This window comes from Pezoporus occidentalis, unplaced genomic scaffold, assembly GCF_034315485.1.
Source record: "Pezoporus occidentalis ecotype Australia unplaced genomic scaffold, CSIRO_AGI_Poc_V1 ctg13, whole genome shotgun sequence".
Taxonomy (NCBI): domain Eukaryota; kingdom Metazoa; phylum Chordata; class Aves; order Psittaciformes; family Psittacidae; genus Pezoporus; species Pezoporus occidentalis.
Window position 1 is genome coordinate 15,428,267 of NW_026913103.1, and position 18,100 is coordinate 15,446,366.

Below are 18,100 nucleotides of genomic sequence, written 5' to 3' on the forward strand. Positions count from 1 at the left end.
CATAAAAGTACAGAAACCATAAAAACATTGCAACAGTTTTCCAGATTTAGAAGAAACCCCAGTAAATTAAGAATAAAATGTCTGTGTAAACACAATTAGAACTACTCCTGCAAAAAGACTGCAGGGGTAATATGAACAAAAAGGGCATTCATAATTAGAAAAAAAATCAACAGTCTCCCAAGATAGGCTTTTGGAAATCTTTTCTACTTAAATATTATGCCACACATGCGCACACTCACAAACGCCTCGGATTTTCAGATCAATTTGCATTAAAATATTTTAAAAAATTGCAGATCAAGGCCTACTTACATAACTGTAAACAACTGGGAGAATGAATACAGCAGAAGACAGTAACAGATATGTAAATTCCCTGTTTTTACCTGTGCAACATACGCAGAATCCGAAATAAGGGAAAAGCTGTCCATCTCCCCTCTGCTAATATATGTTTGAAGGAGGATATTAATTTTTCCATAATTGTTTTCCACACCTCCTGGAGCAGGAAGTTCACAGAAATCATTCAGTAAGGTATCCAGCTCTTCTATTTCTTCTTCTCTTACCTAAAACACAATTATAGATAATGAAGAGGCTGGAGCAATTTGATAAGAATTTTTACACTGAAATCAAATTTTTCCTTATAACATAGTTACATTATTTTCAAACGGAGTCTCTAGTTTTAAAGAAAAAAAAAAGAAGAAAAAAAAGCAGCAAACCCGCATCTTCCACAATGTAGCTAATAGAGCATAATTGAAACTATCTTAATAGTGACACAATTACATTTTATTATTCATCACTATCTATTAAGGTTGCCATTGACATACAAAAATTTGATATGCCACCAAAATTGAATCTTCTGACCCTACCATCCTTCATCTGATGAGATTTTATTTTTTATTTGACCAGAGTAAAACCTCTGTCCATCTGGATTAGGGCAGTCTTGAATTAACATTAAATGTACTCATTATAGTTACATAGTTTGCATGTGGCATAATACATTTTAAACTCAAAACTGTGAAGTAGTATGATTCACGATATTAAAATTTTCACTGTTAATAAGATTAAGTTTTAATATGAGTAAAGAAATATTAATATCTATGGTTTGAATAATGCATAACATTTCACATTCTAACTGATGACCCTTACATGGCAAAACCAGCATAAATCTACATATTCTTTGATTTACTGATAGTCTGTTAGTGTAAAACTTATTTAAAGAGGGTAAATGTTTGGTCCCTGCAGGGAACCAGCTGAAAGTAATTTTAATTTGGACCTGACTACCTGACATATAAAATACCCTGAGACAACAGGGATAAAATTCCCAACTTCAAGCCACTAGTCCTATAGGAAAGAAAAAAATGAAAGACACAACCATCACAGATGACTGCAGTGTCAGGGGAATAGTATGCTCTGCGTAGAACAGCATTTCTAATAATTTTTTCTGCTCTTGCATTATACAGTAAGGTCAAATCCAGATCTGTATTTCAGCTACTGGTGACCTACCTATCTTAAAATACAGAATGTCTAAAGGCATTATGAAGGCATGATTCATATTAACAAAAGTCACAATTTGTATCACACAGTGGAATAAATCCTGAGTTATTCTTGTGAAAATCAGTTACTAGTTTTAACATTCAGAGCTGCACAGCAAATTAATCACAAGAAACTGAAAATTATGGCGCATTGATGCCACACCATACAAATCTGAGAAAACCATACAAAATTAGAAAAACTATACTTTAGTCCAGAAGCATTACTACTAACTTTACTACAAATATAAAAACTTATCACATCATATTTTCCATATGTTTTCCTTTTAAATATTCAATTTAGAATTAGCAAAGCGGTATCACTATCAGAAAAAATCCTTTTTAGCTTGGAAAACGTTGCATGTATCAGTGTTTGTGTGTAAAACCTCACTGCTTATTATCTTCTATAATGGAAAAGATTACAGCAAAATAGAATTTTTCCATTAGATAAAGAGATGGTAATACTCATACAATGTGTGCAAATATGTAAATATGTAGATGGTGTGGGATTCACACAGCCAGTTTGCAGAGCCAGGTGAATGAGAGCCAACTCTGATCTGAAAGTTGTGTAATTGTCGTAAAATGGCAATGAGCCCAAGCTAATAAACCCTGCAGGGTCTGGCTTGCACCTCCATGATATAGAAGCATGGGCAAACAAGCTCATGCCAGCTTGTGATGAATTATCTTGAGTCCTACCCACACAGGAGGCAAAAAGGAGGTTGGAACTGAACTGAGTATGACAGTACAGTAATCTAGCCTGTACAAAAAAATTTGTTACAACAACTTTCTAGATTTCAAATTTGAAAATAACTTATCAGATTTTATCATTCTGCTACTTGAATATTGTTCCCTACATGAAGTATACCACAGAGTTAACTTCAGTGAGTCCTGCCTCATTTCTGATTAAGCAAATTGCTCATGGAGATATGTAATAAAGGTTTAAACTTCAAACAGAAAAACTTTCTCATCCCTGGGTGCACCACTCCAATGGACGCTTATCTTCACCTGTTAATAATTGAGGAGCGGAAAAGTTCTTAAAAGCATTTAAAAGGAATTTTCAGAGATCCATAACTAGTTATTAAATGTGCACTACAGTTCAAGCTGAACATATAAATTTGAGTGATAGCATATATAGTTCTTGGCAATTATGCACACTTAGAAAACATTTTATTATGGTGCTTATTATTTAACAAAACTTGGGTCTGTAGACACTCTGGAGTGAGTACTACAGTAGTGTCTAGTTTTAAGACATTCTTTGTATGAAAAGATACAACTTTACCTTTATCTGTTCAAATTCTTCAGCTTTTGATACTATAGCAAGAATATCACCTTCTGTTTTATGCGCATCAAACAATTCATTAAAAGTCTGTTAAAAATAAAATAAATTGATTTAATACTGAAAATAAACATACACATACAGCACAAAAGAAACACTAACCAAGATTTCAAAAGGCATATAAGGTTAAAATGTAAGTTATTTGAAGACCAGAGTGATACAATTTAAACAGCAACAATTTCTAGAATGACTTCTTAGCACTTTCAGAAAAACAGTGCGTTTATACTCAGGCAACCCAAACTTGAGAGTCACGCAGTCTATGGACATTTCAAAAAAGTATAGGACATGTTTGAGTGAATAAATATATGTGATACTAATTATACATAGTGACAGTAAACAGTTAAACATTATTAACTCAGTCTTCAGCTTCTGTTCAAGAAAAAGACTTATTTCTTATTAAAAAAAGGTTGTAAGATGAATGTGTACATCAAATCAAGCTTCCAATACTACAAAGTTTTGTACAAATGCATTTTTCCAACACATTCATAACACAATCTGATTACAGTACAAAAAGTTGTTTAAGGTTGGCAAGGTGATAGGAATTTCATGCAGAAAAACTTTTCTGTTATCAGATTCTAAATTTGAATGTGCTATCATGTATCAATGGTTGTGCACACTGTTGATATCAGAATGTTTTTTATAATTCACCTAAAAGAAAGGATTGACAATAAAAATTTCAAACCTTACTTCACTCCAAGTCTAGATTTTCAGTATTGCTTTACATTTAGTTTATTTCTTTTTCCTCTCTATTTCATCTCTCCCCATTTTGGTAAGTATGATTTGAAAATATACTGAACAAATCAGCTACATATTCTGTAATATCTTACAACTATTTTGGGTTACAGGTTCAAAAAGAAGAAAAAAAACCCCAGAAATAGAACATCATAATTTACCTCTATAGTATTGTATTTAATATAGTAGTGGCTGGCAGTTCTGCCTAAATCTGTTGAAGAAAAAAAGCCAGTTCGCTCTTCAAAACGAATCATACGGGCTTTGTCCAGTTTCCTGCCGACTTCAATTACCAGTTGTTCTCTGTGCTTTTCTAGACCTGGATCCATCTAGACATGAAACACACATATTTATTTGTATGAAAGAAAAAGTGTTAAGTAAATAATTTTATTGAGATAACCCAGTCACATAAAGGCAGAAATCAAATAAAATGATTTTCCTGAGATCTCACTAATAACAGTTACACTGACATTACTGACCAAGAACTGTCTGTACAGGACAAAACAATCAGGATAATATTCCTTTTACAGTGCTTCGAGAATAACAATGCAATGTAGACTAATAGTAATTATGAAAAAGCATGATTATGAAATAAATTTACACTGAAGTTTTCAAAAGAAGTTTTAGTGACAATATATTCATCATGAAATTATCATTATCACTCCACAAAAACATGCCATTTTATGGTATCTTCTATTTATGAAAATAGCTAAGGATATACCTTGCCTGGGTATCTGACATGAGGATGACTTTGTATCCCAAATAGAATAAACGTCAAATTGGGTGGCTGAAATGAATTGCAAAAAAACTCTTATGCCCCCAAAAGCTTTGAGTATGTCATCTGGGATATTGTAATTATTGAGTTATTGATGTACTTCATAAACATTCACATTAAAAGCACACAAGGAGCTGCTTGTGCAAAACAGCACTTCTATGCATATCAAAGTTCAGGAACTTCGACATTTTTTTCAAGTAATGATGTACATTATCTTATTAGTACATACAAGGCTGGGCAAAACTCCCATCTGAGCGGGACTGCTGTTATTGTGTGTTTCCACATATGCACCTGGGATACTCACACTGATGAGGATGGGTGAAAAGGGATTTGTAGTTGTGTTAACCCTCTGGTATATATGCACCTGAGATACGGTTCTAATTACACAAGTCACCAAATTTGAAAGGATTGTAACTCTGGTCTAGTCCGCAGGCATCATTCTTATTTCAGGGCTTGTATAGTTCAGATTTCCTACAGGGCAAGTCACTCACCAGCACTCTTGGTAAATCTGCACCAGAGATATATGACTGAGACAACAAAAAGGAGTTAGCTTTAAGAATTGCTATGCCTTGGTTTGCTCTGGTTTTCCCTGGGCCAGGATTCAGTTTCATCTCTGTGCTGAAGTGCTTCATCTCACATTCAGTGAAGCTGCAGACAAATACAGACATCTCCACAAAGCAGCTGCAAGGCTAGCTCCTAATAATCCCCATCTTTGCCAGTTACTCTGAAGCTGTTTCTCCTTAGTTATGGCTTGCCTTAGTTTCATGTCAAAAGCTAAGATGGCAAAGGTCTAGAGTGCTTTTCTCAATAGTAAGTCATGCATTGAGGTCAGATTTCAGATCAGAGGTGGTCAAAAAAAAGTGATCAGGATGCCAGATGTTTTAACATTTCTTAAAACAAAAGAGTGGGAAAAAAAAATCTAAAAAATATCAAAATTTACCTACTCCTTTGGCAGTCCCAATTACCTGCCAATCTTTTTGTCTTACATATAAAAAAGCTAAAGCTGTAACAGTAGACTGACATTTTTTTACAGAAACAAAGGTTTTAACTTTAAAGGAAAGGTCACCAATTGGAAAAAGGCTGTGAAGCAATATTCCAGTCTGCAGGACCCATGGCTAGGAACCTTCTTGTTGAATTTGTGTAATCAGAAATCCAGAGTAAAAGATCCAGCCTAGAACAGCCAGACTCTCAAAAATGAACCTTGTCCTGCCCACAGCAAGAAACAGAGTAGGTCTGGAGTATACATATGGAAATTTAAGAATGCATGATAAACTGTGTTATTATTCACGTTTTCCTCTAGCTAACAGAGAAGCGTTGGGGACAAACTCCTCTAACTTTTACAGATGTTCTAAACATAAACATACACCTTATGGGGATAAAAAACTTTGCTTAACTATGGCAACACCAGAGTGGAAACAAAAGGAGAAAAAGGACAAAGGGACCACCTTTTCTTTGGAACCCTGAAAGGATGAAAAAATTCCTCTAATTCATATGACACCCACATTTGCTCAACTTTTTCCTTCCACTGTTTGTTTCTACTTGCTTCTCATCATAATTTTGGCCATTTTTTCAACTCAGTAAAAGGCATTACTGGCACTCCTAACAAACAACTTGAAAAGTCATAAATCAAAACACTGTGCCTGGAGCAGCCTACTCCTGGGCATAGCCCAGAAGCGGGCCAGGTGGGGAAGAGTAATACCCCAGAGGCAGATGCGTGCTTGCCCTGGTCTCCTTGTGTGGTGAAACACACCCCTTTTGTGTGGACAGGCTGGACACATGGTGCCCTAAAGTAATTACTGGGTGTGGTGAGCACCTGTGGAAAGGGAAAGCAGAATACGTTTGCATTTTCTCAGCCCCACTGAATAGCTGGGAACTGTGACCCATGATGGTTATGCAGATATTTGGATTTTGAATGGGTAGCATTGACTGTCAGCCAAAACAGAGACAGAAATTGGCATGCTGCGACACTAGTAAGAAACAGTAAGACACCAATTATGAAAATTGGATACCTATACTCAGAACAGAAGGAACAGAACAGCCTAAAGTGAGCAAACCTGTGGTTATGCCCGCATCTGGCACTGTACCATCCGTATACTGTCTATAGCACATAGCTTTGGAGTTTAAAAATGGTTTATGTAGAAAATAACGTGATTGGCATTTGGTTTGCTCCTACATGAATGGATAACACTTCAAATTGATGTAATTTGCTACTGCCTTAACACAAAAATAGTAATGTTTATTATTAGCACATCAAATCCAAAGGGGCAGAACGGAGGTTAGTAGCAGGAAAAGACAACTTCTGGCAATCTCCAATTTCTCACCAGCTGAATGAAAACACAAAATCAAGGGAAGGGGCAACTGCCCTTGCTTATTATTTTTTAAATTTACAGAAATATTTCTGTTAACGTTTTACTACCTTTTTTTTTTTACCAGTTATTACCACCACGGATACATTTCTTTTAATCTAAAATCTGTTAATAACACTGGTCAAAAAAAAATCTGATTCTTTTTTTTTTAAAGGCATTTAAAGGAATGGGACAACAACTTCTCATCTGCAAACTAATTTTTGCTTTTCATTTATCTATTACTTAGTGATTTGTGTTATACAGTATTACCATATTAACATATGGTAATAAACTGTAAGGCTTTTTATAGAAAACAAATTTGAGATGACCAGAGGTCTAAAGGTGTCTATAGAAAGTTGCTCAAAAAAATGTCTACCTATTTTTGCTTCAGTTTCCACTATCAGACACAAAAGCTATCAAGAAATGCTTCCTGATATGTATCTCTACACGTTACTATGACCTAAACAACTGCGTCTCACAGTATCATAACAAATTATGAAATCACAAAATAGATTCAGGACATGTGAAATAAACTGTAGTTACTGTACACTTGTGAGAGTTTCACCTGCATTGGGGTCAGTTGCCCATGTTCAAACTATGTCATCATGTTTATGCTTATAAACAGCTGGATAGAAAAAAGTAATAATATTCAGATAATCTGTGAACTGTTAAATTCCTAAAAATTACGTGTAATGAAAAAAAAATTGAACACCACCCTTATGTAACTGTGCTCTGATTTATATCCTGCACGGAACACTCCAAATAAACAAAGCCAAATAAAATAAATGAATAAAAAAATCTTACAATTACTAAATCACAGGGAAGAAAAAAAACCCTCAATTAAAAATGTAATTTTATAATTTATAAGATACCACGTGATGAAACATTCTAAACCAAAAGGTGGTGGGGACAGGGGAAAGCAAGCAACTCAAGAATGCTTTATTCTACCATTTATATCTAGCCTACAAAATTGAAAAACTGACGATAGGCTAAGTTACAGTAATTGTCTGTTAGGAATGAATGTTGTCCTTTGGAGCATAACTTGGTCAGTTAAAATGTGTTTTTATGTGAACAGAAGGGGCCTCTTAATTTAGCGTTAAAAATACTCTGCTACAGAAAATATCTTCCTTTTCTAAGCACTTTAAAAGAATTGCTGATGTCAGGTTAAGTAGAAATAGCAAATATTTATCCTCACATCAGAGAAGGATTAGAGACCTAGAACAGGTTACAGATTTTTTTAAAATGCATTTTATACCTGATAAGCTTTGTGACTGATGCCATATACTAATGGGTTTGCTCTCATCCGTACATAAAGATAAGTGTAACTTATCCACTTTACTGCTTCTTCCACATTAGTTACTGTTCCAAGAGCAATCTGGAAATAGGAGAAGAGACAAAATTAAACATCTATGTTACAGCTGAACGTAAGTATTTGTAACAGCTGAAACCACTTGGAATTCAGAGCATTAGCACTAAAGAAAGCAGCAGTATGTTTCCAACTTTTATTTTAAAATAATCATCATAGAATATTATTTTAAAATGATCATTGTTGAATCATCATTACACATCTTCATCTTATATAACATTATACCATAACATGGTATGATATGTGACATAATTCTTTACCTTGAAAAATCTATTTACATTTAAAAGATTATTCATATCAGTGTGAAAGCGCAAGTCCTAACCCAAATGACAGCAACCATCTTTAGGATTTTCTTCATCGTGCCTTCATACTTGGCAATTTTTTTACACACAGACTTCACAAATAGTTTTCTCCTTTTTGTTCTAGCAATTCAGATATACAGGTACCTGCTACATTCTTGTTATATCAAAACATACCAAAATGGAACAGGTAATATATATTATTTATTTTTCAAGGCTGAATCAGATATACAGCCTTGGCTTTTTTTTTTTTTTTTTTACTGAGTTTTTTTTGCCAATTCAATAGTTCTAGCACCAAAGTAATTACCATACACACATTTTTACACGATAATTTCAGATCTATTTTGTATTGGTTATATTCCTGAGAAGCATTTTACTGCTTAATTCCAGTTAATTTGATTTTACCCAGAGAATGTAATATTTCCTGCATAATGTGCTATTTTGAAATAACAGAAATATCTAGTAAAAAATAATAATGTAAGCCAAATCTGCCTTAACTATCAAATCAGGCAAAACCTTGTTGATATTAATGACTAATGACTTGGAGTAACCCCAAGCTTTGTCTTACATATTTTTCAAGCTATAATTTGCTCTTCAATAGCATAAGGAGGTCAGGTGTTGTTTTACAAAGTAAATAGTTACATAATGCACTTAAGTAGCTACAAAAGCTACAGTTCTTCATAGGCTCCTACAGCCCACATCCAACACAAACTAATTGGTTTGCTACCAGGGTTAATTTCAGTATTTGGTTTCTTTCCATGATTCAAATATCTTTCAGTACACACTGTGAAATCACATAACAACATTTTCACCCAAATAACAATTTTCACAGTCATGAAAATCTAAAATTCTCATTACTGAGGAAAGTGAAGTCTGACAATTACCCCCCCCCCCGCCAAAACAAACCTCAGTTTTTCCTCATTTGTTCAAATATCTGATTGTATTACTTACAAATTCAACATTTCCACGAGTTAAAAGTAAAAGTAAGGGAAAAAAGTGATTACGCAATACAGTGGGGTTTCAGATACGGTACTGAAATCTAACACTGCACTTTCTCAACCAACTTTAATGAATAGTCAATGCATAAAATGCAGAGACAGAAACAAAAAGGCAACTAATAAATGTTTGCTGCCATCTAGTGTTCAAGTAAAGTTCTGATGGTTTGAAAGCGTATCCGTGTGCTGGAACTGTATGAAAATCAGATCTTATTAACACAAACACTTAATAGTAATTACGAAATAAATTATTTACAAAGTTAAGAGAAGCTCTGTTAAGACCTAAAATATGCAGTATTTATAAAATCAATAAACAGATGAGGTGATACTTAGTAAAATGAAAGAAAAAGTTCTAAATTTTCCAGTTTCCTCAACCATGTATAAGTAATTAGTTATAGATAGATTAATCAATGAGTAGAAATATTTACTATGTAGACATTGTATTTTTTGATTGCACGCGTCATCACAAAATGCTTTTTTTAAAAAAAAAACATTCAAATATAAATAATGGTGTTGCACTCACAAAATGAAAACTTGAGGAGTATATTAATCTCACTGTGTCACTTTAAATGAAAAAAATTAGATCATCATGCTCATAAACGTTCAACTAATTCTTCAATGGCTGATATCACCAACACCAAATGATGTGGTTATGTAGTAGTCTGCATTTTCATTGAAATATTTTTTTTTACAAATGCTAATTGCAGACTTTATCAAATTGAGCAGTATTTCAGAGGAGGTGTTATTGATTTTCAAACAAGTGTAAACAGATATAAGTAGCAGAGCTTCTTGGTGGTAGTTTTTGAAGAATGAAGTTTTTCTCTGATATTTATATGCAGATTAGAAAAGGGCATAAAAATATTACTGCTAATATATACTGTATTATATAACATATAAGAGAACATAATATCCTGTTTTTTTATGTAAGAATGTTTAATTGCTATTATATTTGTATAATTAAGTCAGGTTACATGGGTGAAAAAAATTATATATATGAATCAAATATTTGTTGTTAAGGTAAGAGAGCAAGGAATCTTTCTAACAACCTAAAAAGCAATCTTTTATTTGCGTTGGAAACCAGTGTATTTTGAGTTAGTACTTCAGCATCTGAAGTGATTATGATCTTGTTCTTGTATGACTTTTGAAATAACTTCTTAATGCTACTAGAACCATTCCAAGTGGGACAGCAACTCCAACAGTCACACGTGACCAAAGGACTATTTTAGGTACAACTGGACTACATCAGAAATGTCATTGTACGTTAACTCCAAATAACTTGTCAACCGTCTGAACACAGCTGAAGAAGAGGAGAGGGGAACGGATGAGGTTGCTGGTCTTGTGCAGGTCTGGTCAAGCCCAAGGGCCCTGGACACCCAGGGAGAAAACTTCAGTTTCCCCCAGCAGTGCTTTGCCCCACACCAGGATTAGCTGTTAGTTACCCAGCTCCTGAGTGTTTCTTTTACATTCCTGGCTTCATAACAAAATCTTAATTAAATGCAAGGAAAGGAAAATCCCCTGGGGAAGGTATACCTACTGTCCAGCACTGCAAATTCTCTCAGTTTCTAAGCTCTCTGGAAAAAGGAGTCACCCCAGCAACAAGCTGGGGTCCAGCTGCGGATATCAGGGGGAGCTCTATCAGGTGGAAACAATTAGGGAAGGAATAGTGACCTGCATTGTATGAGCTATTGATGATAGTTCCCAGATAAGTTAAAGTTTATGGTCTAATTAAACCACATCCCCTGCATCTTATCTTTCTTCCTGCTTTTCCAGAAAATACAGCGGTAGGTTTTTTCTGCTTGCCAGCTGGTCAACTGACTCAGGACTTGCTCCTCTCAACTAAGCACCCTAACAAGGTGTTTCTTTTATTCCTTTTTACATTCCATTATGCCCAGTGGCACAACCTTAACAGAAAACGAAAAGGGCATCTCCACACCTGTGTTGATCATCACTGACCATTTATGCTGCTTCTGACCATTTTTAGAAGAAAAAAAAAAACAAAACCCAAAACAAATGTCAGAAGAAATCTGCACAAAAGAATTCTCAGTGGGTTGAGGTGCTGACATACAAATTTAAAGTCTTAATTTTGGTGTCAAATCAATGAAGTTGGGTGTATTTCGACTTTTCTCACTCTGTAGCTCTCCTAGGAGAAAATGAACAGGGACATCAAGGCCAGCGTGCTGTCTCTATGATAGGTAACACCAAATGCTGAAGGGCAGAATGTGGCAATAAGAAACAAGCATCATATAAATTTATCCCAAATCCTTAAACTATTGCACCTCAAGAACTTTAGGTAAAGGTACTGTCTTTGCATTTGATATCTTTCAATTGATTTTTATTTCATTTTTGTGCATTTTTGGACTGTTCTACCTTTCAGGTACGACTCCCTGCAGCAAAGATTTCCATAGTCTAACCACCCAGCTGGCATTCTTTTGTGTTTTCTGAACCTGCTAGTGGTTCATCTCAATAAGCCACTTGGTTCTTTTCCTAGGAGAAATTCACTCTTTTGCCATATCACTCTTTCCTTCATAAAACTCTGTCATATAATCTCCCATTTATCTTTGTTCTTGCCTGAAACATGCAGGTAAACTAGTGTGTTCCTTTCATAGAAGCTGATCTATTCCTTTGCCCATCCTCCCTGAAAATTTTGTACTTCTAGAAAATTAATTTTGAAAGGAGAATTAGAAATACCCAAATTTTATTGCCTCAGTGCCCAAATTTTCTGTCTTGCATCATATTCAAGGATCAAAATTCAAGGTCTATTCAAACATACAAAATTCAAGGGACGAGATTTGATCTGGTGATTGTGTGGCTAGGACTACATATTGTATTACCCCAATGTCTGAATCACTGCCTCATTCTTACCACCTACTTATTTCTGTCAAGAGACCTTGTCTAGATAAAAGCAACTTCATATTCTTCTGGAAACATGGAGTCTTAACGTATTTCCAACTGCTGCCTTTATTTTACTATTTTTTTCTAGCTACCAATCCATCTATAATAAATTAAGAATTTAAACAATTCAGCATTGCTTCTGGCCTTTAATTGGTTCCTCTTTACAACTACAGCATAAGTATTTGGATTTCCTGAATGACTTGCAAGAAAAACAGACTACGCTCCTAAAATATGTTGTTTTATTATACATCAGGGCAGACTTCCTGTACTAATAACATGCTCTGTTAAGGCAAAGATGATAGCGGCCATCAGCATACTGTTGAGATTTCTGTAACAAATAAGTCAATAAACACATATGTTGTCCCAATATATAGTGCTAGTTACTATCAAAGGGATGACCAAAACTGAATGTATTTCCTAAGACTATTTACTGATAAGTATGATGGCATATGTTTTTAAATTTTTCTTTTTTTTTTTCAGAATGCTGCAGCTTATGGAATAGCCACCTCCAGATAAACATAACAATTTCTAAAGCACCTGTATCCTTCTCAGAGGATTCCACTAAGTTAGATCAAATCAGCATATACAGAAGCTTAAACTGACTCGAATTATAAAGAAATGATAAAGTTACTTTCCAAAACCCTCCTAACACAATAGGTCCTTGTAACTGCTCACAGTATTGATTTCCTGTAATCTGGCAGGTGCTAATTTTTCTTGCATGTCATGACAGAAGTAACACCACACATACCAGATGACCAAAAAACGGTGGTTTCATGCCGTTGTTACTGTATTGCTTTTCAGCATTTTCCATTGCTATTTCTACTAACAACCACTTATCACAGTGACGAACAAAAAAATCTCAGCTGCTGGAACTGTACTGCAGCCACAGAATCTTCAGTAATTTAAAGCCAGGAGTACACTCTTCCTTTCAGATAACACTACCACACTACAAAATCTGAAAAGAAATAGTTTTGTCTAAACTAGTTTGTCAATTTTCTGCACATTTCCTCAAACCCCAAATCTTGCAATAGTAAGTAGATTTTATTATTCTGTATGTCACACACTTCCTATATATCTTTGATTGGATAAGTTTAGATAACTGTCTCCTACACAACAGAGTTATTGTTCTATTCCACATTTTTTCTTATTTAGTTCTACTATTTAACAGGACAGGAGTATTACCTTCTTAATTTTATGCCTTCAATGTAACCAAATTATTTTTGCAGTGCCTACTAGCACTACTTTTCAGAAAACTACTTGGATACTTGACTACTGTTAAAAGTCAATAAAATTCTTAAGATTGCTTTTATTGTTACCGATCTTACCCAAATTGCTGCTACTCATTTTCTTTTGGATAATTTTTAGTATTTCATAGTTACTGTAGACGTTCTAAGCTCATAGAGCCTTTTACCGCTTGAATGCCTTGCTTTTGGATGCCTTTTCCCCCTTTTTACTAAGTACCCATTCGAACATACTCAGCTGGGGCTAAAGAATGGTATTTAACTTTCCAAGTCTCCAGTGATTTATTTTTTAACAGCTTTTATGCTAGTAAAGCGTTTATTGTTAAATGCAGGGAAAAGAAAACAAAAAGGAAAAAGATAAGAGATTACTACTTTTAAAAATGGCTGTTAAAATCAGAAGCCTGGGAGAAATTAGAATTGTTTTGTATTCTAACAATCAACCATGTCTGTTCTACCTTCAGTGTGTTTTTTTTGGTGCTAACTGCACCAAAGTCAATGCTATCAGCAGTTTGGTACCTTAATTTACTATCTAGTACAATAACACACAGAAACATGCAATTGTAAATTTTTTTTAAGCCATTCCAAACACTTCATGTGAGACAAATACCTAGGACTTAAAACTAAGAATTCACAATCGGTACAGTGGAAAATGAGGAAGTGGAGAGGAATTCTGAAGTGTATCTATAACCAAATACGTCTTTGATACTGAAAATAGAATTAGTTTTCAATTTTTTTTTCTCCTCTGCATAAGATGATCAATAAATGTAAAATTCATGTCTGTTCCCTCAGAATCAAAGAAACCCTCCCTTTAACCTTACATATAAGAATCATCTCTGCTTTCTGGCCTTGTCGGAAAATTTGTGCTTATTCAGAACTACAGCTCAGATCAGAGGAACAACACGCTGCTCCTTAAAACCAATCTCTCTCTGCAGAATATTGCACATTGAAAATTAATAGCATAAATCTCATACTTCCTTAAGCAAGCATGCTCAGCTGAGAGGAAAGAAATAGGCCTGGAACTCCTGGTTCATCAAGTTAAATCTTCTTTTCCTCATTTGCAATCAAATCTTCCATACAAATACCATCACTTATTACAATATTCGCCACAGAAAAGATTGAAATCTCCACTGCTACTAAAAGTCTATTCCAAAACTAAGCTTGTTTCTTTACAGATACGGTTTCATTTTTTTGAGGATTTTAATTTGCAGTTTTGCAGAACACTGATTAAACTCATTAAAGTGCTTCTGATTAAAAGGTAAATGCTGTCTTCCTACAGTTTTATCTTAATGGTATTTTGACCAGTACAACTTCTAATACTTACTACATTTTGTAAAAGGCCCCCAACATTTTCATATGTATAACAGTTCACTCCCTCAAACATACACACCTACAGACTACCAGTAATAAAATTTCCATTTCAGATATTTTGTGTGACAAAATTGCATCTTTGTTTCAAGTAATATTAATATTTTAAAGTTTACTAGTTTCTCTAAATAAATAAAAGGTTACCTCTGCATTTAGGTTGTCTGCAAGGCTTTCGAGAAACTGGCTTTCAATTGGATTCTGCTGAGTAAGAAGAGTCAAGTAATGACTGAGTTTATCATGAGTTGTAATAATGATGCCTTCTCCGAATTTGTCAAACTGAGGCCGTCCAGCTCGACCAAATATCTGCATGACATCTAGAATTCCAAGGTCAACAAAGGAGCCTCTTTTTGCAGCATATATTTGTGTTCCCTGGTTGAGGAAAAGTTAATAAAAATTAACATAAATACACATGAATATAATCCTGATGAGCTGAATACTGAAATTAGGCAAATATAGCATGATTTCAGAAGTGTACTTTAACTAATCCTTTCACAATCTTTGATATATTTAAATCTTTACTATACAAACTAGACTCCCACTGGAGAGAATCAGTTTAATGAGATATAAATAACATTTCGCGTCAATCAGATATTTCCCTTCTGGGCCCCAAACCCACAATAAAGATCTTGCTATCTATGCTTCCTTACAGGTTTCTTTTGAGACAAGTACCCATGTGCAGAGTAATGGAAGCTCTAACCTTAATAACAACAGCATGAGCAGGAAGATTGACACCCCAGGCGAGCGTAGCTGTACAAACCAGGACTTTGATACGTCCATTAGAAAACAAGTTCTCAACCAGATTTCTGTCTTGCCGCAGCATTCCTGCATGATGAATACTAAATCCATCTGGAAACAGCTCACGTAACTGCTTATTTCTGGATCTCTGTACCTAGAGTGGACAAGCATAAAAATTAAATTCACTTCTAATTACAGTACAAGAACCACTGCATTACTAAAAATTATGGGGAAAAAAAACACAGAATATTTTTATTAGGCATAAAAAGAAACTAGTTCCACTTATGTCAAGCTTTCTATCAACGCCAATATGTCATGATTTTCTGTAAATTGATTTGACTTCTAGTCCTACTTTCCAAAGAATACACTTAATTGTTTAAAAGAATACTGTTAGAAAAATATAGCTTCACCTAAACAGAGATTCAAATTTACTGATAATCATTATGAACATGAAATGGAGAACTCGTACACTGCTTTTCTTTAAGAGCAGTTTTCAGACTATGCAGGCAGCTAGGACAGGCTGATGGCAGCAGGCCACACATTATATTTAACAATAAGGAGGGGATACCTTTCCCTACCACTAGCCATTGCAGCAGCTTGGCACAGCATCGACTAATAAATTCACAGCACGGAATCAAACTGCTCATCTACTCCTTATTTTTATCTTCCCCATGTGTAGGAGGCTGGGAACTCAGTCTGCAAAACCTCAGGTCCTCCAGCCTTCCACTGTGTACAAGGTCTGTAAGCAAGTCTCCCTTATTTCTGGGTGCTAGTTTTATCACATTTCACCTAAAACAGATATTTGACTCACAGTTAAGAAAAGCTAATACACTTCCCTTCCAAACACTAAACTCTGAAACTCCAGTTGCTTTGGATTGTGACTTCCAGAAGCAACAGGGAAGGAAAAAAGAAACCCAACCACTTAAAAAGGAAATCCAAAGCACCAGAGTTCATGCCATTTTAGCATGAACAGTTGTCTTTCTGTTCAGAAACAAGGCTTTGGCCTAAAGCTCAAGTACCACAAAAAGTACAGCTTTTTTATTACAATTAAGATGACAGTAGGAAAGGCACAGTAGCCCTGGTGTAAACTGGAATAAAGGGCCTTTACCAAGTTTATATGAGCTTAAATACAACATCAGAAAGCACCTTATGAAGGTGTTCTCTTCACTCTCACCCCTGGATATGGTTTCTCTAATCTTCAGGTTGCAATGTCCCTGGTTTGCCACGAACAACTCCGATTTTCCTCCCATCTCTTCCACATTACTAACTTCTGCACTCACTCCTTGTGGCAATGATGATACTAACCTTTCCCTAAACCAGATTTCTGTACTATCTTTGTCAGCAGAGAATCTCTGTTTTTCCATAGACCACACGAGTTAAGGATTTTTGGACTACCACTTTATTTTTCAGTGCTGTATATTATAGTGAATTAATTCTAGATAATTTATATTATTATTTTAAATATACACAATTACTAATAGCTGACACAAAGCCACTGAAAGCTGATTTCAGGGGTACAGAGTGGGTAAAGCAAAGCACAATATGGCTCATAGTACTGGCACACTGCTAAACATGAACAATAAATCTCTGCAAACAGAAATAAATAGGGAGATGAGAATACAGTTGTGAAGGAGCACATGAAAAAAAAATGTTGGGAGAAAACCAGATTTCTCAGCTTCACATTTATCCAGCTTCTTCATATCTGATCTTTCCTGCTTTAGCAGTAATTATTAACTTTAATTTAAAGGAAATAAAGATTAGCTTTTTAACTACATAGATTTTTTTTTTGGCAAATTTAATTAACCACTGTAGTGCTTGAAAAATGAATAAATAAGAAATTGAGAAAATGGAAATGTGGTTCATGAAGCCTGCTCTTTATGAGCTAGCAAACAGAAACAAATATTTCATGAAGAACACAAATGCACTGAGGCTCATATTCCTAGTTTATCAACAACAAATCTGACAGAAGACAGGCATGTGGAAAATTCACTTCAGCTGCAAATCTGAGAATAATTGTGACAGAGAAATTTGGATTGATCTTGTTTGCATTCAGAACATGGTATAAGAATTTGAGAATGTAATTAGCTTTTGTTTTAAATGAAGCAAATCTTCCTAAGCGATAAGGCAACCATCAGAAATTTCACTTTTTTAGCAGTGTATTGCTGTTGTGCGACTATTTTACAGGTATTAAAATAACTACATTTAAAAAAGTACAATTTTTCAATCTCAAAATACACTTTAAATAGTATAATCTCTAGCTGAAAAAGCCAAATCTGTAAGTCAGGGCAGTTTACTAATGGGAAACTAAGAACAGTAATATCTTGCATTATATATGGAAGGAAATATATATTTACAGTTTTAGGAACTACAATTTTGCCAATTTAGAGAAAGGAACTTGTAAAGGCAGGGAAAAAGAGGGAGGGAAAAAGTTTGTGACAGAAAACACACTTAGATATGGCAATGCTGGTCTGACTGTGATTCAAGTTCTTACAAGCTTAA

The 18,100-nt window shown here is 34.7% G+C and overlaps 1 protein-coding gene across 2 annotated transcripts in view; it reads right to left on the reverse strand.

The window, feature by feature from the left end:
- The window catches only part of ASCC3 (activating signal cointegrator 1 complex subunit 3), a 280,041-nt gene that overhangs the window by 85,057 nt on the left and 176,884 nt on the right, over positions 1 to 18,100 (reverse strand). Inside the window, exons 15-20 of one of the 2 annotated variants that reach the window (XM_062608480.1) lie at positions 15,564 to 15,755; positions 15,011 to 15,235; positions 7,964 to 8,083; positions 3,753 to 3,917; positions 2,803 to 2,889; positions 381 to 557 (exon numbers count right to left, since the gene is read on the reverse strand). In XM_062608480.1, coding sequence (XP_062464464.1) covers positions 381 to 557; positions 2,803 to 2,889; positions 3,753 to 3,917; positions 7,964 to 8,083; positions 15,011 to 15,235; positions 15,564 to 15,755 — 966 coding nt within the window. The remainder of the gene's footprint in view (positions 1 to 380; positions 558 to 2,802; positions 2,890 to 3,752; positions 3,918 to 7,963; positions 8,084 to 15,010; positions 15,236 to 15,563; positions 15,756 to 18,100) is intronic. The other variant, XM_062608481.1, reaches the window with a different exon arrangement.